The sequence below is a fragment of the Loxodonta africana genome, chromosome 22 (assembly GCF_030014295.1).
Source record: "Loxodonta africana isolate mLoxAfr1 chromosome 22, mLoxAfr1.hap2, whole genome shotgun sequence".
Taxonomy (NCBI): domain Eukaryota; kingdom Metazoa; phylum Chordata; class Mammalia; order Proboscidea; family Elephantidae; genus Loxodonta; species Loxodonta africana.
In genome coordinates, this window is record NC_087363.1 from 33,335,326 (window position 1) to 33,360,323 (window position 24,998).

At 45.9% G+C, this 24,998-nt stretch overlaps 1 protein-coding gene across 5 annotated transcripts in view; it reads left to right on the forward strand.

Annotated features, from left to right (window-relative positions):
• Positions 1 to 24,998, forward strand: part of CHCHD6 (coiled-coil-helix-coiled-coil-helix domain containing 6) — a 327,253-nt gene that overhangs the window by 228,906 nt on the left and 73,349 nt on the right. The window contains exon 6 of one of the 5 annotated variants that reach the window (XM_064274783.1): positions 7,616 to 7,735. The exons of the other annotated variants lie outside the window; for them this stretch is intronic. Within the exon in view, the coding sequence (XP_064130853.1) occupies positions 7,616 to 7,693 (78 nt within the window). The 3' untranslated portion in view covers positions 7,694 to 7,735. The remainder of the gene's footprint in view (positions 1 to 7,615; positions 7,736 to 24,998) is intronic. 5 annotated transcript variants of the gene reach the window in all.

The following is a 24,998-nucleotide window of genomic DNA, read 5'->3' on the forward strand; positions in this document are numbered from 1 at the left end:
GATAGACTGGGATGATAGCGTATGGGGGAAATCCGGCCTTACATAAATATGTGGTTGCAAAAGCATGACCTTGTAGGTCCCCTGAAAGGCTCTTGAGACCTTCAGAACACACTTTTAGACCACTTCTCTAGGAAGCCCTTTCTGAACTGTGATGACTGTGCTTCTCAGATTGCCATCCCATTCCTGCCACGTGCCCAGCTTCCCCCTTTGCTTGTTTCGCCACCAAGACCTGGCTATCATTGGTCCATGCAAGCCTGTTCTCTGCTCAGCCGGGTTTGGTAGCTGACTCAGCCCTTCCTGACCCTCTTCTGCCCTGGACTCTCCTTCTTCTCTTCCTCAGCCCAGGAACTTGCTTGTTTCTCAGCATGCCCTTTCATGGTAGAGAGCCCAGGGCTTAGAATCATGAAGGAAACATTTTGATTGGAGATCTTTTTTCTCCTCCTTGCCTTCTGTCTTCATACCCCTGAGCTTTCAGGAATCCACAGGAAACAAGAGAAGAGGCAGTTGTACAACCTGAGTCCTGACCTCCCACATCCTTGGAAGGGGCCTCCAGAGGCTTCTTACCCACCTTCTTCAAGGCAGCCTTATCCTGCTTGGTCTCACACTTGTCAACAGCCAGAGCTTCGCTCCCAACCCCACCCGAGTCCCTTGCCTCAGAAACCCTACAGTTTCTTTTTTGCTTTCATTTGTGGCTCTTTGGCTTAATAGGTTGTTCATATTAATAGGTTATCACCTAGAACTGGCCTACAACTTGTTTTTCGTAGGATGAAGATTATCCTCCCCAAAATTTGATGAGAACCATCTGTAGTTGTTGTTATGTGCAGTCGAGTTGGTTCTGACTCATAGCGACCCTGTAGGACAGAGTAGAACTGTCCCATAGGGTTTCCAAGGAGCAGCTGGTGGATTTGAACTGCCGACCGTCTGGTTAGCAGCTGAACTCTTAACAACTGCACCACCATCTGTCTGGAGTCTCAGATTGGGTATCTGTGTTGTGAATGTGCACTTTCTACTTATGCCTGATCTTAATGTGGTTTTATCAGCCTGGCATAATGGAAAATCACCCACATGGTATTCACTTTCCCACTGTCTTCAGACCCAGCCATAGCTCCCAAACTGCCTAAGAAAGACAGACAAGCAGTTCACGATCGCCCCTCCTAGCCACAGCATCCCATGTCTTAGAGACTTTGGCTCTGAGGGAACCAAAACAGTATGAGCCTGGGGAGAAATTGCTAGGTGCCAATTCAATGTCCATTCTTACTTCTTCCTTGATATTGCTGTTGTTTTAGCTGCCGTCAAGTCGACCCCCAACTCAAGATAACCGCATGCATGATTTTTGGAAGTAGAGTTCCAGGCCTTTCTTCCTAGTCCATCTTAGTCTGAAATCTGTTTAGCATCACAGCAACATGCAAGCCTCCACTGACAGATGGGTGATGACTGCTTACGAGGTGCATTGGCCCAGAATCGAATCTAGCTCTCCCATGTGGAAGGCAAGAATTCTACCACCGAACCACTACTGTCCCCCTTCTTGATGTTAGAATGCTGGCTTTATTTGGGGTACAGAGAATCTTGCTAACGCATTTCCTAGCCTCTGCTGCAGCTAAGTGAGGCCATGTGGCCTCATTCTAGCCAAATTCATCTAAGTAGAAGTGTTGTGGGAAGGCCTCAAAGAAGTTCCAGCTCAGCTGGAAATCACCCCTTTTGCCCTTCCTTCCCTGACATGTGGATGTGGCAGCTCAAGCACCCCCACCCATCACAGAAAGGTGACCATGAGAATGGGAGCCACACACTCGGACAACAGAGTAGAAGGACTGTCATACAACCTAGGACTGCTTGTACCTCTGCTGTTCTTGTAAAAGAGAAAACACCTTCCTGGTCTGAGCCACTGTTACTGTAGCTTTTCTATTATCTGTAGCTGAATCTAATCCCAACTGATAAAGAGCCCCTTGAAAGAGATTCTTTTATCTAACATCTGAGCTGAGGCACCATTAAGAATTCCCCTTCTCTTGCACCTAATTGTATTTATCCATTTAACCATTCCTCATTCAGCAGATATTGAATTACTCTTATGTACAAGATACTGTGCCAATGGCTGTGTTCCACTTAATATTGCTGAAATTAATGAGAGATGTTTCCATTGCTGTGCACCCACCCTCTCAGCGTTCTAGGCTCTGAGGACTTTCACTTCCTACATGAGATAGGACTTCCCGATGGCCATGGGTTTCTTAGGTCCTGTGTGAGAGGGCTGCCTGGAGGGGGACAGACCTTGGCAGAGAGAGGCAGGGGTTGCTTTCAGGAGCAGTAAGCCATCTGTGCTCAGGAAGTACAGCCTGCCCTCCTAAGGACAGTGCTGGTGACCATTCACTGACACTGGCAGGGCCAGAGGTGAGAAGTGGGGCTGGAGGTGGGGGGAGGCTAGGTGTGTGGGGTTGGTCCACCTCTAAATATCCCCCAGGAAAAGCCCTAAACATCTGTCCTGTTTCCAGAACCCCTGTGCTTAGTGACCAGGCGCACTCTGCAAAGTCTCCAGAGCACAGGGACTCTAGGAGTATTGGAATATCATTTATGTGAGGGTGTCTGTTGCCCCAGCAACCCCAGTGAAACACCTGCTGAATTGTCCAGAGCCTTTTTTTTTCTGTTTAGGCCCACAGAAAGTGCTGCAAGGGACAGTGTGCTGCCGGAACACTTTCGTGTGTTTACTGGGCTGGGGGCGCACGTGGTGGAACCAGCAAAGGGGCTAGACTGCTCTGAGGTAGATACTTAATCGGTGAGCCGATGACCTCAGCAGGTTTTCTTTCAGTTCAGAGGCTCCCCACAGTTGGTGTTTCCCCAGTGGCGGCATGGCCTGGGTGCAGAGGGAACTGAGACTGGCAGTGACCTCAAAGGTGCTCTGGCTAGGTGCTGGGTGAGTATGGCTAGGGGTTCCCTGGAAGAAATGCTAGCAGCTTGGGAAATCTGTGGGTTTCCTGTGCCATTGAGAAGAGCCCTGCTGCTGGCAGTGAAGCCCAGGAGTTGTCAGCAGTTTGCAGAAATAATAAATACCCGAACAAGGGCTTGAGCCTCAAAAATGTCCCAGCCATGCACTCTGTTCTCTGTTTAAGACACCCCACCGTGACAGCCATGCCTGGGTCAGCTCTGGCTCCCCTGCTCCCTACTCTTCTGGGACCACAGTGCTGGAAGGCTGCAGCCTGCAGTTCTCTTCCCATCTGTAAAGCAGGGTGCTGTATTCCACCAGACTGGGGTCCTGAGGTGCCAGTATAGCTCAGGGGCCCCATGAAGTTCCCTTGGGGTGGCAGAGAAGGGGAGGAGGCTTGTGGAGGGAAACAGGGACTAGCTCAGAGTCCATCCCTCGCTGCAAACAAAGCAGTGCCACATGTCTGGCTCCAAGGGAGAGGCCATCTAACAACAATTCTTCTGCCTAAAAGTTTGAAAGCTGCTGGGCTAGGCATTCTCTAAGAACCCATCTTTTTGTTGTTGTTGTTGAGAATATACACAGCCAAACATACACCAATGCACAGATGGTCAAACAACAGCCTTCTAATTGGCCTTCCTGCTTGCAGTCTTCCCCTACTAGTTCATCCTCCTAAGGGCTTCTACATGTACAATTCAGTAACATTGATTACATTCTTTGAGTTGTGCAACCATTCTCACCCTCGTTTTCTGAGTTGTTCCCCCCCCCCATTAATATAAACTCACTGCCTCCTAAGGTTCCTATCTAATCTTTTGAGTTGCTGTTGTCAGTTTGATCCCATGCCGATAGTTCTTAAAAGAGTATAATGCTCAAGGCAGATACCAGATGTATTTCTGAGCAGTGGTTCTCGACCCTTTTCTCTATCCCGAAGTTACTCAGAATTGTGACCCATCCCCATAAGTAGCAATATCTTTGACTGTAACTGTCAAGGTGGCGGTGGTGGTTGATTGTTGCTGCTGAGTTGGCTCCAATTCATGGCGACCTTATGTATAACAGAATGAAACGTCTGATCCTGCACCATCTTCTTGATCGTTGGTATGTTTGAGTCCATTGTTGGGACTATGGTGTCAATCCATTGCATTGAGGGTTTTCCCTTGTTTTCACTGACCCTCTTCTTTGCCAACCATGATGTCCTTTTCTAGCAGTTGGTCTTTCCTGATGACATGTCAAAAGTAAGCAAGCTGAAGTCTGCTGTTTTTGCTTCTAAAGAGCATTCTAATTGTATTTCTTCTAAGACTGATTTGTTCATTCTTCTGGAAGCCCATGGTATATTCAATATTCTTTGCCAAAACTACAGTTTGAATGCATCAATTCTTCTGTCTCCCTTTTTTAAGTAGCTGGGAGGATATTATGGAAATGGGAAAGAGCAGAAGCTCCAGCTGTATGACTTTGAATTTCTTGGTGAAGAAGGAGGCGAGGGGCTTTTTAGGGAGTACTGAGTGGGATTGGAATGTGGCCAGGGTAAGGAATGGGGTGAGGTTCATTTATTAAGCAGCTACTACGCCCCAAGCACTGCTCTGGGTACTACGCAATTAGCAGTAAACAAGACAGTAAGCACGCAAAATAAGGAAGACAATTTCAGGTGTTGGAAAGGGCCTGAAGGTGTTGCACTACCTAGGTCTGTGGAACCTTCTTTAAGAAAGTAACATTTGAGTTGAGAACTGGATGAGGAGAAGGTAGCAGTTGTGAAAAGATCTGGAGGAGCAGATCTGGGTCAGAAATCTGGGAAAGATCTTTAAACAGAACTCTCAACTCTTACTACTGTCAAGTCAATTCGGACTCATAGCGACTCTACAGGACAAAAAAGAACTGCTGCCGTAGAGTTTCCAAGGAATGCCTGGTGGATTTGAACTGAAGGAAGCACTAATAAAAAGGCCCGAGATGGAAGTGGGCTTGCACGTCCAAAGGACAGAAAGACAGTGCAGCTGGAGCCTAGTGAGAGGGGAGATTCAGGGAAGTAAGGTCAGTGAGGCGGGAGGGCCAGATGATATGGGCCTCAGTAAGTCATGGAACAGGAGTTTGGGTTTTATTCTGGTAGGGATGGAAAGCTACTGGACTGTTTTAAGGAGACATGACTTTACATTCTGGGAAGACTGTTGTAGAAGCCCTTAGGAGGATGAACTAGTAGGGGAAGACTGGAAGGAGGAAGACCAACTAGAAGGCTGTTGTTTGACCATCTGCATGGGTGGTGACAATGGCCTGGACCAGGGATATGCGAGTGTGGATGATGAGAAGCAGTTGGACTTGAAATGTACTTAGGGTTAGAGCTGATTTACTGATGTTTTGAGGGATTAAGTTAGAGAGAAGAGTGGACTTAAGGAGTTTAGGTTCTTGTCCTGAACAACTGGGTGTATAAAAGGAAGATAAATGATTTTGGGATGTGGGGGTGAGATTTAAAGTTTTGCTTTGGCCGTGTTAAATTTGTATTGGTAAAGCCATGAGACTGGTTGAGGTCACTTAGAGAGATAGTACAGGCAGGGAAGAGGACCTAGCTTCTGTGATGTGGCCTCAGAAAGTTACCTTTTAAGGCCTCAGTTCCCTCAGCTGTGAAACACAGAAGCTGACGCAGAATCTCTGAGGTTCTTTTCCCGCTCTGTCTTCCAAGTCTGACTAGTTGTTTCGTATCACCATATAAAACCTTGTACTTCTTGAGGCAGACTGTGACACAGAATGATTCTCTTCATTCTAAAAAGAAGAAATAAGGAATAGCTTCTAGTAACAATGTGTTGTTAGTGCCATCGAGTCAGTTCCAACTCACGGTGACCCTGTGTACAACAGAACGAAATGCTACCTGGTCCTGTGCCATGCTCACAATCATTGCTAGGCTTGAGCCCATTGTTGCAGCCACTGTGTCAATCCAGTAACAATAGCTAACACTTACTGAGTTTTCACTGTGTGTGGGTGTTGTTTTGAGTGCATCTTAATTTAATCCTCATGATAACTGTCCAAGGTTAAATACTAGTGTTATTCTCATCCAACAGATGAGGAAACAGGCAGGGAATGAGAATGGCTTGTTTAAGTTTTGTGCAGATTTAGTGCTGAAGCCCAATCTCAAACCCTGTAGCTTGACCAGAGGCAGCCCTTTCACAGCAGTCTGGTGGCTTGTCCTCTTCTACAGCCTCCATTAAAGCCCTATCCCTACTCCCACCCCCTGCTCTTTAGGTGCCCCGTGTATTCTGGGGCAAGGCAACCTGTGTCATTGGGTATTTGGGAAGCGTCTGTGCTTGCGGCTATGTTAGGGTGCCCTCGGCAAACATCCTGTGACTTGAACGTCACAGGGCCAGGGCTATGCCAGTCTTGTAGCCTGCCTGGTTAGCTGCTTTTCTCAGATGGGCCCAATGCCTCTACCCTGAGTCAGGCAGGAGGGTGATTCTTTGTTCCTGTCCCATCTCATCCCTTCTCTAAAGACTGTCAGCATAGCCTCCTAATCAGCGGGCCCTGTGTCTGTGCAGGCCCAGAAGCCTGTCTCAGGAGGGAGCTGGTCATTCTTCGGTTGAGATGCTGTGTCCCAAAGAGACTGTGGAATCTGGTCCCAAGGCCATGAAAATTTCGTAGCCACACTGCGATTCTAATCCACAGCAGTAATTTAGCCAAGCCTCCGACCATCCAGAACATTCTTCTGTAGTATCCTCAGCAAGTGGCCCCTGACCTTTGACCTTTCCCACCCTAGGTTGCTCAAACTTCACAACACAGCCCGTTTCTTTGCTCTAAAACTCTGATGTTTAGAACTTCCTCTATGTTGGATATCTTTGGAAATTCTGCCAAACAGTTCTGGCTCTGTCCCCTAGAGATGCACGGGTCTGTCCCTTATCCATATTCAGCCTTTACAATATTTGAAGATGGCACCATGCATATCCCTTCTCCAGGCTCCAGGACCTTATTCTCACTTCCGCATGAGACATGTTTTTAGAAACCTCGTCATCCCGGTTACCACCCTCCTCAGGATCCTTCAATAGTGTGTTCCTCTTAAATTCAAGGCCTAGAAATGAACCTTGTTCTGCTGATGTAATGCTAAGCGTCCATTCCTTGCCCCTGACACTTCTGTCTCGCATCTTGTCTGTCTTGGGTAAAGTACTACTGATCGGGAACGATTTTCCTTTTCTCAAGTAGCTCTATTTCCTGAAGGTCTCTTCAGCTGATTTGTTATTAATTGAGTGATCTCTAAGCTCTGAATAGAGCCATATATTATCTGAATTCCTGTGTAAAGGAGTTTTTTCCCCTCAGCTTTCTGTCACTGAGGTATCTCACAGCCCTGAGTAACTCATCCATATTCTCAGCCCTGGCGTAACCCTCTGGAAACTGGCAGTGCTGCCTTTGGTGCTCTGGTCTGCCTTGGATGAAGTCAAGCCAGACACTGAGAATGTCTAATAGTTTCCATTTCTCGCTCCAGAATTGCTATAATGGCCATTAATCCAATGAGCCTAGGTTCTTTATTATTATTACAAAAAAAAAAAAAAGATGCCAGTGCAATTATAGCAGGGTTCAGATTGGAAGGGGGTGAGTTTGTAGGGAAATTTGCCTAGGGAAGAAGTCTCCAGAACCTGCAGTGATCTGTTTAGGGGCAAACACTGAGATCCCCTCTGGGGAGGTGGTTTAAAGCATGATGTTTGGGGGATGCTGGGAGCCCACTGAATTCCCTCTCAGCAGAGCGAAGATGCAGTGACTTTCCTGGATTTCCTGCGCAGTCTGCTCGGAGGATGGCGGAGAGGCGACCCAAGAACCTAAGGAGAGGCTGTGGAAGAGGGGACCGACTTCTGGGACAGAGAGGTGGGCATGCCCAGATAGCGCTGCACACTGCCTGGTGCCGAGGAGGGAGCGCCTGGCTGTAGGATGCCTTGCCTGAGCTCCAGGCAGTGTTGCTAGGTGTCTGGCTGCTGTGCTGAGGGTTCTGGTGAGCACACCCCTCAGGCCTTGCCAGCCATGGGTGTTTCGGAGGCTGAGCCTAGCTGTTACTCTGTTACATTTTGGGGTTATTCTCACCTTTGAGGTTGTCCTTCCACAAACTGAAGAACTGTGTCACAGTAATGCCTCCAATATGGAGACACCCTGAGTCTTCAGTCTTCTTGGTACTTGGTTAAGGCCACAAGTATCTGTATTTTCCTTAGACACAAAATGGGAATGGCCAGCAAAGACCCAAAGAAATGACGTGGCTCCCATCGGGAACTGGTCTTTCCTAAGTGCTTACTAGGAGCCAGGGGTCTGCTGAGAACCTGCAGAGGCCACAGAAATGAGCTCACAGACTTTTCTGGCAAGGAGCTTCTCTGCTCTTGGGCCAGTTGAGGCTCATGAGCAGCCTGAACCTATATAAGATAAAGGACAGACATTACATTCAGGGAAAACAGGCACAGGAAATGTAAGATGGCCGTTGTGTAGGGATGCAGGTTAGTATGAGCTGCATTTGAAAGATGGAAGAGGTAGGGGAGGAGGGAGGTGTTTCATCCTAGGCACCAAGCTCTTCAAGGGCAGGACCCATTCCTCCACCTCTGTGGCCTGTGCCCTTAGCACAGGCAGGGCTCCCCCAGAGTCTCAGTGAATGTTACTTCAAGGAAGAAAATATGTAGATGAGACAGCCTGGTGGGGGAGGAGTTTGTGCCCACTAATCAGACCAGAGCTGGAGGCTGGTGAAGGTGGTAGTGTTGGCCACTTAAAGAATGATCTTGATAAACCAGGGCCCAGGGAGGGGCTTTTATGTGTTGTCCCTCAAGATGCCTGTGGCCGGGCTGTGTGTGCTGGGCAGAAAAGACTGGTGTAGTAAGAGCAGAAGCAATGATGCAGCCCTTGTCCCAGCATAGGTGACAGAGAGGTGAGGCCTGGGCCCTCTGCAAAGGGTTGTACAGTGATGGGTGCTTTCTCATTCAATTATTTATTTTATTTAAAAAGTGATGTATACATGGGGTAAGATATTTCAGATGGTGTGAAATTGAACACATCTTTTTGGCATACCCTAATCCAACCTGTCAGAGAGTAGCCATTGTTAACAGTTTTTTGTGTATCTTTTCAGAAATTTTCAATGCAGATTCAAGCATATATTTTACCCAGGTAAAATCATACTATATTGTTCTGCCGCTTGCTTTTTTCACTTAATAATATGTCTTGGAGTACTTTCTCTCTCGTTATATAGAAACCTTTCTCGTTCTTGTTAATGGTTGCATAGCTAAAAATCATAGATTCTTCATGCTGGAGAGAACCTTCAAATCAGTGTGATCTAATTGCCTCATTTTGCTAGAACCTGGAGAAGTGAGGTGACTTGCCGGAGGGCACAGTGAGTTAGTGAAAGGAAAGGATTCCTCCAAGAGCTCTTTAAAGGGAAGTGCTTCATGAGGGGCCAGGTATTGGGGCTGACGGATGGGAATAACCATTAGTGGCCAGCTGCGTTTCATCAATATCATTATCTACATTCCTCATTCTAAGCTGTTTTTAGCAGCGGGAAGGGCAGGAGGACAAACCCTTTTGGGCAATGAGGAAGAATTGAAGAGAGGAAATGACATCCCTTTTGCATACGTTGAAGTTGAGTTTAGAAGATATTTATTTGAGTGGAAATGTCATTTGGGCCAGTAGAAATGTGTGTTCAGGTTCTGGTTAGAAGCTCCCTGTCTTAATCAACAGAACAATCCGCCCATCATTTGGAGAGCAGCATGTTTCTAAAAGTCACTAGATTTTTTGGTGTGTTCTTCTGTAGCGCTTGTTAGGCATTGAAGTAGAGCTTGTTGGGGGTGGAGTGGTATGTTACTCCTATTCGCCCCAAACTTGTTCCTTTGCTGTATTTACCGACCTCACCCCACCCCCAACTACTACCTAGTCCCTGTGGCGTCATACCATATGGCGTAGATCTGTAGGAGAGAGGAATAGGTAAAGCTTCTGAAGGAACTTAAGGTCACAGTTGCATATGGCAGGGTAATTGGTCAAACTGAAGATGGGTCAGAAGATGGGACCTCTTGCTTCTGAGGCACCTAAGAACAGGCATTTGTATGGAATAAGTGTTGTGGCTCATAATATGCAAGTGAGAGCCAGAATCCTCCTTCAAACCCCAAAAACCCATTGCTGTCAAATTGATACCGACTCATAGTGACCCTATAGAACAGAGTAGAAGTGCCCCACAGGTTTTCCAAGGCTGTATTCATTTAGGGAAGCAGACTGCCACATCTTTTTCCCGTGGAGAGGCTGATGGGTTCAAATTGTCTACCATTGGTTAGCAGCCAAGCACTTAACCACTGCACCACCAGGGCTCCTTGGAATGGCCCTTAGAGACTGTCTGATCTGACTTGCCCCAAACTGGGTCTTTGTGCCCCCCAGAGGTGCCCATTCACTTGCCAGGGCATATGATACGAAGCTACAGACTAGAAAGGGCACATCCTTCGGCAACATCAATTTTACATGAAACTTTGTGGGGAGAAATGCTATTTTTATATTAAAGCAAACACTGATATTATGGAATAGTATGGAAGATTCAAGTTACTTTTTAAGATAAAACAGGCAATTTCAAAGCAATTTTATCCTTCCTTGCCTCAGGCAACTTCAAGTTTTACCCCCTAAACACTGGAGGGCATGTGTTCTGGCTCCTTTGCTGTTTGGGACTTTGTAGGAAAATGTTTTATTTGGATTGGGTTGGATTTCTCAAGAAAATGGACCTTTATCTTAAGAATATACACAGCCTAGAAGCAGAAAGTCAGCAGGGCCCTAAGTGGGTCTGGGCCTTGGTCTCTGCTTCCCTCTGTGCCAGGCTCTGTTTGCTCCTCACTGCCCAGGTTCCTCAAACCCTGCTGTTATCTCTGGTCTCACAGAGCTTCTTCCACGTGGCTTGGTTCACTTTGGCCCTGAGCCACTCTAATGACTTCCTCTTGTGTTACTTCCATGGCCAACTGGCCACTTGCTTCTCAGCTTTTTCCCAGGGAGAAATCTGGTTGGCTCAGTTCATTTTTTCACATCAGGTCATAGCTCACTGACCAGGCTAAGTACTGGCTGCTCTTTGGTTGTATCAGCCAGAGTCAGGAGTTCAGGATCCTCTCCTACAACTCCTTTTCCCTTAGGCTGTCACTCTGAGTGTGGGACAGTGACCCTAGAAGAGGATATAGGCCAGTGCATAATGATTCTGATCTAGCCAACATGTGGCCCAGAGGAGGAGAGTGAGGCCCTGGAATGGGAGCCAGTCAGTGTGTGCTGAAGGCAGGCTTCTCACTTCCCCAGTGACTAGTCCCTTCGACACATGAAACTTCTTTCCTAGTGAAAAACTCTTGGGCCGTTTTGCTTTCCTAATGTCCATCCACACAGATAAATTTTCAAAGCCAAGCTGTGATCTTAATGAGCACCTTCTGCCTTTCTTGGCCCAGCCTACCACTTAAGATGTTAACTCATCAGAAGCTTGTTCAGTGTAGACTCGCCTTACACAAACACCCACTGCCATCAATTTCAATTCTGACTTATAGCGACCCTACAGGACAGAATAGAACTGCCCCCATAGGGTTTCCAAGGCTGTAATCTTTATGGAAGCAGACTGCCACATCTTCCTCTCGCGGACAGCTGGTGGGTTCGAACTGTCAGCCTTTTGGTTAGCAGGTGAGCGCTTTAGCCACTTCACCAGCAGTACTCCTGTACACAGACAAGTGGTGGAGAATCAGATGGGAGCAGGAGGGAGGGGGAGGAGAATAAAGCAGAATGCCTGGAAGCATGGATGGAGCCCTTGTGCTGTTGTGTTGTCAGGAGAGCAGGGCTGCAGGGCCCCCTCCGCTGTTGTGCCCGGGGACCAAGGCCCCACTGGCGCGCCGTTTCAGCACAGTATCGTTTGCATGCATCTAAGCTGGCAGAGTTCCAAGAGCCATTAATCTTCTGTGTATCTCTCAGTACTATGACCATGGACAAGGTTCTCGTCACAAGAATGTCATGGTATCAGCAGATAACACGTCTGAATGATTTTTCTTCTTCCGGATTAATAGAGTGGTGAAGCTGTGGGTTAATGTGCTAGAGAGAGGGTGTTACTCCTGTAACTGGAACGTTATTATCATCAGAACAGACCGGCTTTTTAATCTGATTTTATTCTGTTCATATTCTTTACTGACTTTTTATTGAAGGACTTTTTCCTTCTCTATTGCCTGATGGAGAAAGTGTAGAAAGAAAGCTTATGGTTTTGAAGAGTTGAACAGACCTGAGTTTAAATCTTGCCTTTACTACTCCCTGGCTGTGTGACCTTGGACGACTTTCCTAATCTTTCTGAATCTCTGTTCTCATCTATAGAAAGGAGATGGTATTTGCAGGCTTCTCTGCTTGATAGAATTTAGTGAGACCACTTACTGTTGGCATTGAGAACCTCTGGCTATTCTGACCTTTTTTCCATTTGTCCTCCTTAGGTCCTTTGACCTGCTGTTTGCTCTGCCTGGAATGTTCTTCCCTTCCTTGCCTCCCACCTGTTATCTTAGAACTCAGTTTAGACACTTACACACAAAAGCCTCCCTTGAGTAGACAGTCCTAGTTTTTCTACCTTCTAGAATTGTGGCCTTAAAAGAGCCTCTGCTTCTTTGTCTGTAAAACGGGGCACATAGAAACCATTTTATAGTGTTATTGTAAGGGTTGCATATAATACAGGGGAAGCACCTTACAAAGAACACATGCTGCCTTTCTCTCTGATATAGTGCAGCAACCTCATTCTTTATTAGAGCTTTCAGAATCTCTGCCCATTATGGAATGAGGACTCTCAGGTCTGCAGGGCCCAGGATGACCTCCGTGAACCTTTTTCACAGGGGGATCACCCTTCTAGTCCTCCAAGCTGCCAGCCAAATTCACACTTTGCCTCGAGTTCCCTTCAGAAGTCACTCTGGGAATGGGAATCTCCCTATTCTTCCTCAGCAGAACTGAAATTTTAAAAAAGTTAAATTTTAGTTGTTTTGTTTTGCTCCTTGCTTATCCTTTCTGGGATTCCTTTTTCTCCTCAACTGGGAAGCCACTGAGTCTGTTTCCTCATTACACCTGTTAACAAACATGAGCACTTAAGATGTGCTGGGCACTGTGCTGGCCACACATTCCCTGACGTAATCCTCCTCATCTTGCCCATCCCACCCCACCATGAGGTCAGCAGTACTATCATCTGTGTTTCACAGATTAGGAAGGTCAAGCAAGCAGAGGTTACCCAGATGGTTACACAGATGGTTCATGACAGAGCAGGGTTGCTGGTTGGGGTCTTGCTGACTCCAGAGCCCTTGGTTTTGGTCACTGAGTTGCACAGTTTGACTTGTTTGACTGAGAGAACCCACTGAAATGTGCTGTCTGTAGTCTTCCCTGTTTCTTGGTGCTTCTCCCAAACCGATTACCATCCTTTGACTTAATCCCATTTGCACAATGCCTATCTAATACTTCTAGATCTTCTAATTCTTACCTTGTATTCAGGGAATTCACATATGCAGTGTGTCTCCCCTACTGAAATATCTGCTGTTTGAGGATAGGAATGGTGTCTTAACCACATTTTTTGCAAATTCTTAGTTGATGTATTTATACAATTATGAGCCCAGATAAAGTACATATATTAGCTTTAACCCATGACCAAATTCATGTTCTTCTTCAAAGTTAAGAATAGAAAGAGCTATCCTGAAGCATACAGCAGACTGTGGCAGAGGCCCAAGAGCTCAGAGGTAACTTACTCAGATCCGTGCACACATTAACTTTCACTCTGCAGAGCTCTAGAGCTACCACCCACAGGCAAAAGGAGAATGATCTGACGAAAATGGCAGTCCACTCGCTGAGCTCCAGGACTGGTCCAGCTGCTCTGCAGATGTCCTCCCCGCTAGATGCACCCACTTGGAAGACAGAGAATGACTGTTCTTTAGGATTTGGAGTAACCTCTCATCCCCTCATTTCTGCCAAGACTTGAATGGTATCTTGCCCATTTGGAGTATTGTTCCTTGTAACACTGCATGTTCTCAGAAGACAACTTTATATTAGCAGTGATGCATCATTTCTCGGCCCTGTGCCCTTCAGGCACACCAGCTCAGGCTGATGCAGTTTGTGTTTGCACCCTGAAGAGAATGTCCAGTGGGCAGTCTCTGCACTTGTTGAAGGACACTCGCTCTCCCAGGCTCCTGCAAGCCTTGTCCCTGGCCTTGACCCAGGAAGACATGCTATGCTACAGTTGGAATGCCCCGTCTCTGTAATCTTGGGCCAAAAGAAGCTGCTTTTAGACCTTCCAAGGCTCTAGCAGTTGTTTATTCTTTTGCAAGAGAGTTAGTTGTTCATTATAATCCACTTTGTAAGAAGAGGCCGCATTCATTAGGACTCTTTAGGTTGCAAGTGACAGAAAACACCATCCAAAATGCTTAGTGGAAAAAAAGAGAGAGAGAGACACTTACTGGCTCACACAACCAAAAACTCCAGGGATAGATTTGGCTTTAGACGCTTCTTAACTCAGGTCTGCTATGATGTCTTGAGAGACCTTCTCTCTGCTTCCTCAGGGTAGGCTCTATCCTCAGGCTCCACAGGATGGCCTTTGGCAGCTTCAAGCTCATATCATCACAACACCCAGAAGAGTGAGTCCTCTTTCCCAGCAGTGGAGACCAAAGGCCCATAATGAAGTTGTATGACCCCGATGGCTCTGAATGAATTCAGATCACAGCCTCTATGGCCAAGGAGCCACCACACTGGTCAGCTTAGTCTTGGTCTCTAACAGCATTGCCTGAAGTTCCTGGGCTGAGTCAGGGAGCCTGGGTTCCCAGAGGAAATCAGAGTACAGTTACTAGGAGGAGTAGATACCGGGAGGCAAAAGCAACAGCTGTCGCTATACTGGCTTACCACCGGATGGAGGATTTTGGCCTCCTGCCACCAGGATATTACCTTAATTGTATTGTGATCACTGTGAAGTAATGGCTCATCCACGACTAATCCCACCCAGTGTTCAGAAACAAGGCCAATATATTTCCTCTCCTGGTGGATTCTAAAACTCCTTGTTCCTGGATCCAATTATTTGCTTAAGACAAGATTTTCCTCCTTATGCCAGCACAGATCACAGTGGAAGAGGCAGGCAGAGTCTAGCAGTGATGGGCTCCTGGAACCAGCCTGCCAGTCTGCTGGCAAAACGTGGAGCATCTGAGCAACTCTTTGACTTGCTGACAGTTTTATCTTTCAGAAGTTTGAGGAGGAAATGAGAGAAACTGTACTCTGGAGTCAGTTCTGAGCCAAAAAAAAAAAATTAGTGAAACAGAAGCCATGGGTCACTTGGGCAACAGTGACTGCCTCATTAGAGCCTGTGATAGCTCAGGGAGAAGATGCAGGCTGCAGAGACACTCACCCTATGCTTACAACAGAGATTTGCAAAATAGAGAAGAAAGGAGAGGCACCTGGAGAGAGCCACCCAATCCTAATTTTTATAAAGGCAGGAATAGAGTGTATAAGGTGTACCCAAGAAGCTTGCCTCCCTAGGCAAATGTTTCAGTAGATGAATATGGTGATGGCTTGTGAATGCTTTGCTGACACCTGTGTGGGCTCCTTGTGATCACTTCCTTTTAAAGGAAGAGTTATATCTTCATCAGATACTTCCTGAGTGCCTGTTCTGAGCACTGCAGTGGGTCCTTGTCCTCCAGTAAACCGTAGTTTAGTAGGAGGAGAAAGACATATGCGTACCACAGCCTGTTGCCTGAACTTCTACACACTGTTGACTGGCAGTCTTGTACTTCATGGCATGCTATTGTGCTGCAGAAAGCCCTCTGGCAGTTTCCCATCACACTTGGAATGAAACCCAGACTCCTTACCACAGCTGACAAGGCCCTAAGGGTTCTGGCCCCCTCCCATCCTCTCCACCTTTCTCCCCTTCACTCACCTTCATTCTATTCAAGTACAGACCTCACTCAAGACCTTTCTACTTGCTGTTTCCTCTGCCTGGAACTCGTCTTCCAGATCTTCTTTCTTATTTTCTCTTTCTTTCTTTCCTTTCATTGTGATTTAAATCTCAACTAAAATTTAAATCTCAACTAAAATTTAAATCTCAACTAAAATTTAACTCCTCAGAGAGGCCTTCCCTTGCCCCTCTGCCCCCTGCAGTCACATGCCTTCCCCCTTCACTCTCCATTATACTACCTTCCTTTATAACAATGATCGTGTTTATTTCTTGTCTGTCTCCACATTGGACCCTTTGCTCCTTAGGGGCAGGGCTGTGTCTGTCTTGTAAGTTGTTGTGTTTCTAGTGCCTGAACCTGTGCCTGGCACATAGAAGGTACTCACATACCCTTGCTGGCTGAGTGAGTAAATGAACCCCTCAATGGAGTGCAGGGATGTATGTGAGTTCTGTGTATGTTAGACACTGGTTATGTGGCACCTTAAGGCTACCCCTGGCCTGCAGTGAGAAGTGAGGACACCTGTCTAGGAAGCTGCTACTTTTGGTTTTTCCCTCATGGCCTATTGTGCTCTTTAAAATATATATATATTATTATTTCTTTTTTGGTAAAAATATACACAGCAAAACATGTACTAATTCAATAGTTTCTACATGTATAATTCAGTGACATTGATTACATTCTTCAAGTTGTACAACCATTTTCGCTATCCTTTTTCAAATTATTCTACCACTATTAACATAAATTCACCGCCCCCTAAACTTTTCATCTAACCTTTGGAGGTGCTATTTCAATTTGATCACATATAGACAATTCTTTTTAAAAAGCACATGCTCTAAGACTAGACTTAATGGTCTGACTGGGACTGGAAGGATGCCGGTGGTCATGGCCCCCAGACCTTCTGTTGGCCCAGGACAGGAACCATGCCTAAAGCCAACTCTTCAGACATGGATTGGACTGGACAATGGGTTGGAGAGGGATGCTGGTAAGGAGTGAGCTTCTTGGATCAGGTGGACACTTGAGACTATGTTGGCATCTCCTGCCTGAAGGGGAGATGAGAGGGTGGAGGGGGTTAGAAGCTGATGAAATGGACATGAAAAGAGAGAGTGGACGGAGGCAGCAGGCTGTCTAATGAAAAAAAAAAATTTTTTTTTTTTTTTTGTCTAATGAGGGGGAGAGTAATTGGGAGTGTGTAGCAAAGTGTATATGGGTTTTTGTGAGAGAGACTGACTTGATTTGTAAACTTTCACTTAAAGCACAATAAAAATTATTTTAAAAAAAAGCACATGCTCAAGTCAGACATTCTTTTCTAATTAAGCTAAACTACTGCTTGCTTTTAGTATGACTTCAGGGGTTAGTTTGGTTTAAGGTTTAAAGTTTTCCTCAGGGCAATTATTTTTTTCGGGGGGGTCGGTGTCGAGGGGATCATCCAGCCTCAGTGGCTCCAGAAAGTTTGGATTCCATGATAATTGAAATTCTGTCCCAAGTCCCCTTCCCCCACCCCTTTTTTTAAATCTGAATTCTTCTGTAGAATCTTTGATCAAAACATTCAGTATTGATAGCTGGGCACCATCCATTTTTGGTCTCATGGCAAAAGAGACAGTTGTTCATGGAGGCCTTTAGATACACATTCCAGTTCCTCCTTTGATTCCTGACTCTCCTTTTTTTTCCTATGCTGCTCCAGGTGAATAGAGACCAATTCTTTTACCTTGGATGGCTGTTTGCAAGCTTTTAAGACCCCAGGCACAACAGTGAACTGAGAGGTAGAACAGAAACACTGAAAACTATATTAGGCCGGTTAACTGAAACGTCCTATGAATATTGTGCTCTTTTTAATGGTGTTTCTACTGTTTCTTATTCTGCTCTTTTTATTCTCCTTTTTCATTCATCTAGCCAGCCTTCCCTGTGTTCTCCAGGCAACATTCCCACCCTTGGTCTAATTAGTAGCCATCCTCAGACAGCTTCTGCATTGGTGGGGATTTTGGAGGTTGGGGGCACTTTCTCAGGGGGACCTCCAGGAAGGGCAGCTTGGGTGTGGTGGGCCCTTCACTGACATGGACAGCACAGGTGGTAAAGATAATGCTGTGGGACTACCAAAGCAGGATCAGCTGCCTCTGATGAGGAGTCCAGCACATTGTCTCCAAGAAAATGAAGTTGAAATTGCATCTTGTTGGGTGAACTAGGGGAACCTCCCTTGGGGAGGGCTAATTTCTGATCGGGTAAACTAGGGGAACCTCCATGGGGGTATTGCTTTCTGATAGGGTGAACCAGGGAAACTCCCATAGGGGGCTACTTTCCAGGCTGGGGGCCGGCACTGGCCAAGGCATGAAAGCTCATGAAGGTTGGGAATGGTCTTAATTTCATGTAGGTTCTGTGGAGGAGTTGCTCCAGATGGACACAAGAGACTAGAGGGCAGATTGAGAGGGTATAACTAGCATGCCAAGATGCCCAGGCCTTGTCCTAGAAGGTGATGGGAGCTGTGGCAAGTGTTTTTAGCAGAGGAGTAACAAAATTAAAACTGTACTATAGAACTTAGCAGGTATGTGAAGAAATTTGAAGATGGGGAACAAAGGTAGAGGACTATCATGATTGTCTTGGTAGAAGACGGTGAGGGTCTGGAAAAAGGCACCTGGCAGGGAAAAGAAGGATTTGCCGCATTTTTGAGGTAGCTTGACAAAAATTAGTTACCCTCAGGATAATGAGGAAGTGAAGAGATGGTATTCTGAAAGATATGATTGGAGTAACTTGAGTTGAAAGGAAATAAGGAAGACAGTAGGCGGGAGTAGTACATTTGGATGTACACATACTGAGGAACCTATGGGCATTTGGGTCTAGCAGGCAGTTGGATATGAGTTCAATGCTGGAGATGTGGCTTGGGCATCACCAGCACTCAGTTTGTAGTTGATACTTTAAGTGTCTCAGGCTAACATTGTTTCCTGTTTTGATATTTAAAGTGGTTGAATATGAAAGTAACTTTCATTTACTATAACTAGACTCCTATGCAATGTTTGGTGGGCTCTGATGACATGGTTTTGAATCAGGTGACTATTAAATGTTCAGATGATCAAGTTGTTTTGTAATAAGGTTTAATTATCATACTGGAAAGGTGCTAAGAAACAGGTCAACATCAACCCAGAGGAATTCTCTTTGTTCCTGTCTAGTCAACATTTTTATTAATGATTTAGGCAAAGATATAGGAAACTTATTCATCAAATTTGCAAATTGCCCAAAGCTTGGATGGATAATGAATATGCTGAATGACTGTCAAAAAACATTGGCTGTTTAGGGCCGCCCAGCACCGATTTGTCCTTCCTTTTGGTGTCAGTATCTGGATTTTCATTTAGATACCTTCCTTTGCTCTCTGTATAGCCCATGCATTTCTAAGTGAGGAGTTCCCTAATTAGCTTAAGTTATATCCCACCCTCCTGGCCTTGGTGATTGGTTCCAACCACATGACCTAACAGCCAGAAAGACAGAAGTTTGGGAACCTCAGAGAAAGAAGGTTCCTTGAGCTTTAGAGAGCACATGATTTCCTTTTCCATCCATTCACGATTCCTGTTGGTAATAGTACGCTCCCATAGCATCCTGGAGGAATTCTCTGTTTTACTTCTGTACATGAATAAGGAAGCACATAGCCCCCCAGAAGCTGCTGGCAGCCACAAGGAGAACCAGGCTTAGGAGGAAACAGACCAAAGAAGGCAGAACGGAAGTCTGACCTAAAGCACAACTGGACTTATGAGTTATGTGAGCCAGTAATTTCCTTTACTTGTTTAGACCACTTTAAGCCTAATTTTCTATTATTTGCAACCAACAGTGTCCTGGCTGTCACAGTGATAAGTCAATCTCCAAAGATCTCACCAGATCCCATCAAGTTCAGTGTTAAGCTGAAGTTTGGCAGGAACAAATGTTAGGCTTTTTCACTTTGTTTCAGAAAACTTATTGTACAAGTACACTGTAGCAACATGAATAAGAAAGACTTTTTCAGAAGTTTTAGTTGACATTAAGCTCAGTGTCATATGAAGTCAGAGAGACCTGATTTGAATTCTAGCTCCCTCATGTCCTACCTCTGTGACCTTGGCAAGTCAGTTGGCCTTTCTGGGGCTATCTCTCACCATCTGTAAAATGAACAGGACGCCTACCTTTCAAATGTTGTGAGAATCAAATGAGATGTTGTTTGCAAATTAGCCAGCACAGCACTTGTATGTGCTGATACAGCTTAGTGGTAACGGAGTGGTAGTGGTGTCTGTATACTTTCCGCTGTAAGAAACAAAAACCCAAACCCTGACTAACATAACCAATAAGGAAACGTGTTAGTAGGTGTAACAGGAGAGGGTGGGGCAGCCTCTGTGGTGGACTTTACCCAGAAACTCTGCCTCTGCCTCTGTCTCTGATTGTTTTGGTTTTGCCATCCTCTGACCGTCCAGAGCAAGCGATGTTCTCTGTGTCTCAGAAGTCTCAGCAGTTGTCCTGAATCAATCCGGTCAGTCTCCAGTCCTGTGACCAGGCCATCGGAGTTCACTGTTGGCCTGACCTTGGTCACATACTGTGTGCAGACCTACGTACCCTATTTCCCTAGAATCACGTGGATTCCCCTCCAAGCTGTTGGAGAGGGAGAAAAGAAATGGATAGCGAAGAGGCTACCAATAGGAATCAACTCAAATAGAATCGTCTCCCAATTTAATGCAGTTGGAGACTATCTCCATACAGGTGCAATTTCTATGAGAGAAAAGGCTTCATAGTTAGACTACATGTTGGAATTATGTTCCATTCGGGAACATAGATCAACCGAGGTGCTTTCAAAGGAGTGCAACCAGCATTTGGGGAAAATTTGAAGCCATGTCATATGAAGAAGAGTTGACGATCATGGTGTGCTGATGATAGAAGACTCGGGGGTATCATGATAACCAGAGGGTTGCAGTGCTTTCCTCTGACCACATGAGTGAAAGCTGTGCCAAGAACAGCTGGTGCTTGTTGAGTGCTTGTTGCATCACCAGGTATTTTACCAAGTTCTCCACAACATTCCTTTTAGGGAGGGACTAGTCCTACCAAGCAGTCACTCTTATGGTCCTTGTCTAATAGATGAGGCACAAAGAGGTTAAGTAACTTGCCTAAAGACATAAAACTAGTAAGTGGTAAAGCCAGGTCTCCATAGGTTTAAACTCAGGTCTCTGACTCAGGTTTCCCTGACCTTATAGATGGTTCTCAATGAGCTTAGCTACTCATTAGAATCCCTTGGGGAGGGGAGCTTTTTAAAAATTCTCATCCTGAATGAAGAACACCAAGGACACAGGCGATTACGAGCCCAAGAGACAGAAAGGGCCACATGAACCAGAGCCTACATCATCCTGAGACCAGAAGAACTAGATGGTACCTGGCTACAACCGATGACTGCCCTGACAGGGAACACAACAGAGAACCCCTGAGGGAGCAGGAGAGCAGTGGGATGCAGACCCCAAATTCTCATAAGACCAGACTTAATGGTCTGACTGAGACTAGAAGGACCGCGGTGATCATGGCCCCCAGACCTTCTGTTGCCCCAGGACAGGAACCATTCCCAAAGCCAACTCTTCAGACATGGATTAGACTGGACAATGGGTTGGAGAGGGATGCTGGTAAGGAGTGAGCTTCCTGGATCAGGTGGACACTTGAGACTATGTTGGCATCTCCTGCCTGAAGGGGAGATGAGAGGGTGGAGGGAGTTAGAAGCTGGTGAAATGGACACGAAAAGAGAGAGTGGAGGGAGAGAGCAGACTGTCTCATGAGGGGGAGAGTAATTGGGAGTATGTAGCAAGGTGTATATGGGTTTTTGTGAGAGAGACTGACTTGATTTGTAAACTTTCACTTAAAGCACAATAAAAATTATTAAAAAAAAAAAAAAATTCTCATGCCTAGATCCCATCCCAGAGTAATTATATCAGAATTTCTGGGGGTGGGTTTAGATATGCCTTCTGAAAGTTGTTCAGATAACTCTAAGGTGCAGCCAGGGTTGAGGACCACTGGCCTAGAGGTAACATGGAGCCAAGGGTCACCACACAGCTGCCTTCAGGGGCCAAGGGGGAGTGCTGAATACTTGAAATTGCAGGTATAAAATCACAGGGATACATAAGGACTGTGATGAAGAGAGCAGGACCCATCCAAGAGCATTCAAATTGATATATATATATATACACACACATATATACGTGTGTGCATTTTATATATGTATATACACACACACACATACATACAGTGCTATCAGAACAAAACACATGGGAGGCCTACATTCTGTACATCAGTGCTTCTCTAAACATCAGCATGCATATGAGCCCCCTGGGGAGGCTTAGTAAAGAGCAGGTTTGTCTGGGTGGGGTCTGAGATAGTCTGCATTTCTAATAAGCTTCCAGGTGATACTGAGGCGGCTGGTCCATGAACCATCCTTTGAGTGACAAGGCTGTGTACCACCATACTGCCTAAGACCGACCAGATGGAGATAAAGTTGGAGTTTAGCTTTCAGCTCCATGTGATTGCAAGGTTCCTGAGGAGCAAGGGGTCCAGAATTGTATCCTCCTGCCTTAGGGAGCTTTCCACTCATGGGAGTCTCTAGGAGACACTGAGGACCTGCTCTCAGGATGCTGTGGCTGGCTGCAGATGGGGGGCCTCCCCCAGAGCCTTACCTCTGTATTTCATCCAGAATCAGAACATCATGCCTAAAGAATGGAAATATCTGTCAATGCCTGTGAGGCCAAAACGTACAGCTCCTGAAGGCCTGATGCACTGAGAGGCCTGCAGTGTGTCCCATGACCTCAGCTCCATCATTATTCACCTATGGAATGCCCAACCCCAGGGGCTTCGCAACTTTTGAGTTGGAATTTTTCTCTCTATTACTCTTTGTTGAGGAGAACTGTAGCAATTCTCAGCATCAGGACCCTGCACGTTTTACTCAGGGTCCCATCACCAGTAAGTAGCAGAACTCGAACTAAAATTCATGTCTCTTGATTTTTTATTCCTTTTTACTTTCTATTGTGCTATGCATTTTGTTTTTAAACTATTTAGATATTCATTTAGCAAAATATGTTTTTGCAAAGGCAAAACCAACCAACCAGCAGCTTGAGAGGCGTGGCTGGTTGCCCAGGGTTTATGTTAAGCAGTTACACTGCCGGTAGGGCTGCTCTCCTCTGTCCGCATCCTGCCAGTGGAATGATTAAGGTGGTAGATTACCTTGTCACTCCTGCTTACTCCAAGCACACCATTGAATTCCCCGCCTGTCTACCCTCGCATGGCTTCTGTCCATTTAAGTTAAATGCAGTTCTGTACTTACCAGCTATTTAAAGCTCTCTGCCTCCCTTTCCACTTTAATACCCACTTCCTGGTCTCAGTTTGCTTCCAAGAGATCCCATCCTAGTTCACAGGCCGTGGGCCTGGGTAAGTGAAATTTACTTTTCCTGTACCAAAGCATGCGGCGCCCTGGGGGCACAGTAGTTAAGAGCTTGGCTGCCAACCAAAAGTTTGGCAGTTCGAAACCTACCAGCTGCTACTTGGAAACCCTATGGGGCAGTTCTACTCTGTCGTGTAGCGTCACTATGAGTCGAAATTGAGTTGACGGCAACGGGTTTGGTTTTTTGGTACCATAGCAGATTTAAAAAAAATTTTTTTTTTCTTACTTGATCACTTAAATGGGGCTTTGATGCTCTTGTCCTTAACTGTTCTATCAGGTATTTCTTCCGTGTCCTTGTTCTTAAATACACTCCTCTGAATTTGTTTTTTCTTGTCCGTTCTTACACACTGTAACACAGACTCTTCCCTTAAGACTTTCAAACCGGAGCAGACCCTGAGCGTCTGACAAGACTCTTCTGTTGGGGATCGTTAAGCTTGTTTGTAAGAAAGTACACAATTTGACCAGCCTGCATAGGCCAAATTGTGCAGTTTCTTATGGGTGTGTGCCCTTTCTAGTGAATTATAGGTTAAAGCACCTTGTGGGTATGTGTTTTGGGAGCATGTTTCTGCACCCTGTGGCACACCAGTGAATATCCAGGTACACCAAAAGGGTAGATTCTGCTCATCAACGTGTGTCTCGGCTGCACACGTGCCGTTTTTTTTTTTTTTTACAAGGTGCAAAGGGTGCGTGTATTCACATACATACATACCTGCCAAAAACTCTATTTTTTACTACCTTGTAAGGACAGAGTTATAAGCCTATCTGCCCCCTGCCCACTAAAACACCCCAGAAGCCAGTGAAATGTAAGGAGCTTCAGCAAACCCATGGGAGAGACATGGTCCACAAAACCCAGCCTTATCCACCTCGTTGTGATAGCAGCACACACACACATACAGAGAGATGCATAGAAGAATATTTTTCTCTCTGCCGTTTCACAAATGCAAATACTTCTGGAAGGGTCTTACCTAAAGCCACTCTCACTAACACTGTAATTAGCAGTTCATACCATAGCAAGATTTAAATGACAGCCAGCCAGGTGTATTAAGAAATGGGACATGGAGTAGATGTCCAGGGAATGAGGGCTTACTGGAAGAGTAAGAATGGGGTGCCCTGGAGGAGAAGAGGAAGGGCATAGTGGGAGCATAACACTATAAGGCATGTGCTTTGGAAGGATCGTTCCTGTAGCCACAAGCAGGGTAGATTCAAGGAGTCTGGGAGGGGGACTGGAGGCATACCAAGTAGGAAGTTGTACCACCTTAGGCCAAAGTAATAAGGGCAGAGCTGATGCAATACGAGTGAGGATGGGGAGGAGGAGACAGAGTTAAGAAACTTGTAACATACAGAATTAGCCAAAGAAGAATGCCTTAATTCATTCTTCAAGTATGGATCAATCAGATTCAGTGTTTGGCCAAACATTAGCAATAAAGGTAAAAAGAAGACCCTGAGCTCAAGGAATGCTCAGTCTAAGGGAGACAGACATGTTAATACATGATTGCAGTTCTTTGTGGAAAGTGCTGCTCAACGTATGTCTTAGTCCAGAGCACTGAGAAGGGAATGATTAATTTTGCCTGGGAGATGAGAGAGAGGGCATAGCCCAGCAGAGGGGATGCTATTGTAGGGTCTCAAAGCAGGACTAGGGATTTCTCAGGTGGACAAGGGAAGAATTAGCAGAGGAAACAATGTTAGAATAGTATGGAGGCTTGCAGTATGGAAAGTATGTGCAGGAAGTAACCCTGGCTCGGTGCAGGTGGAATGCAGTGCCTACAAGGGACAGTACGGAAAGGATTTATTAGAGAGGGCCAAATCTGGA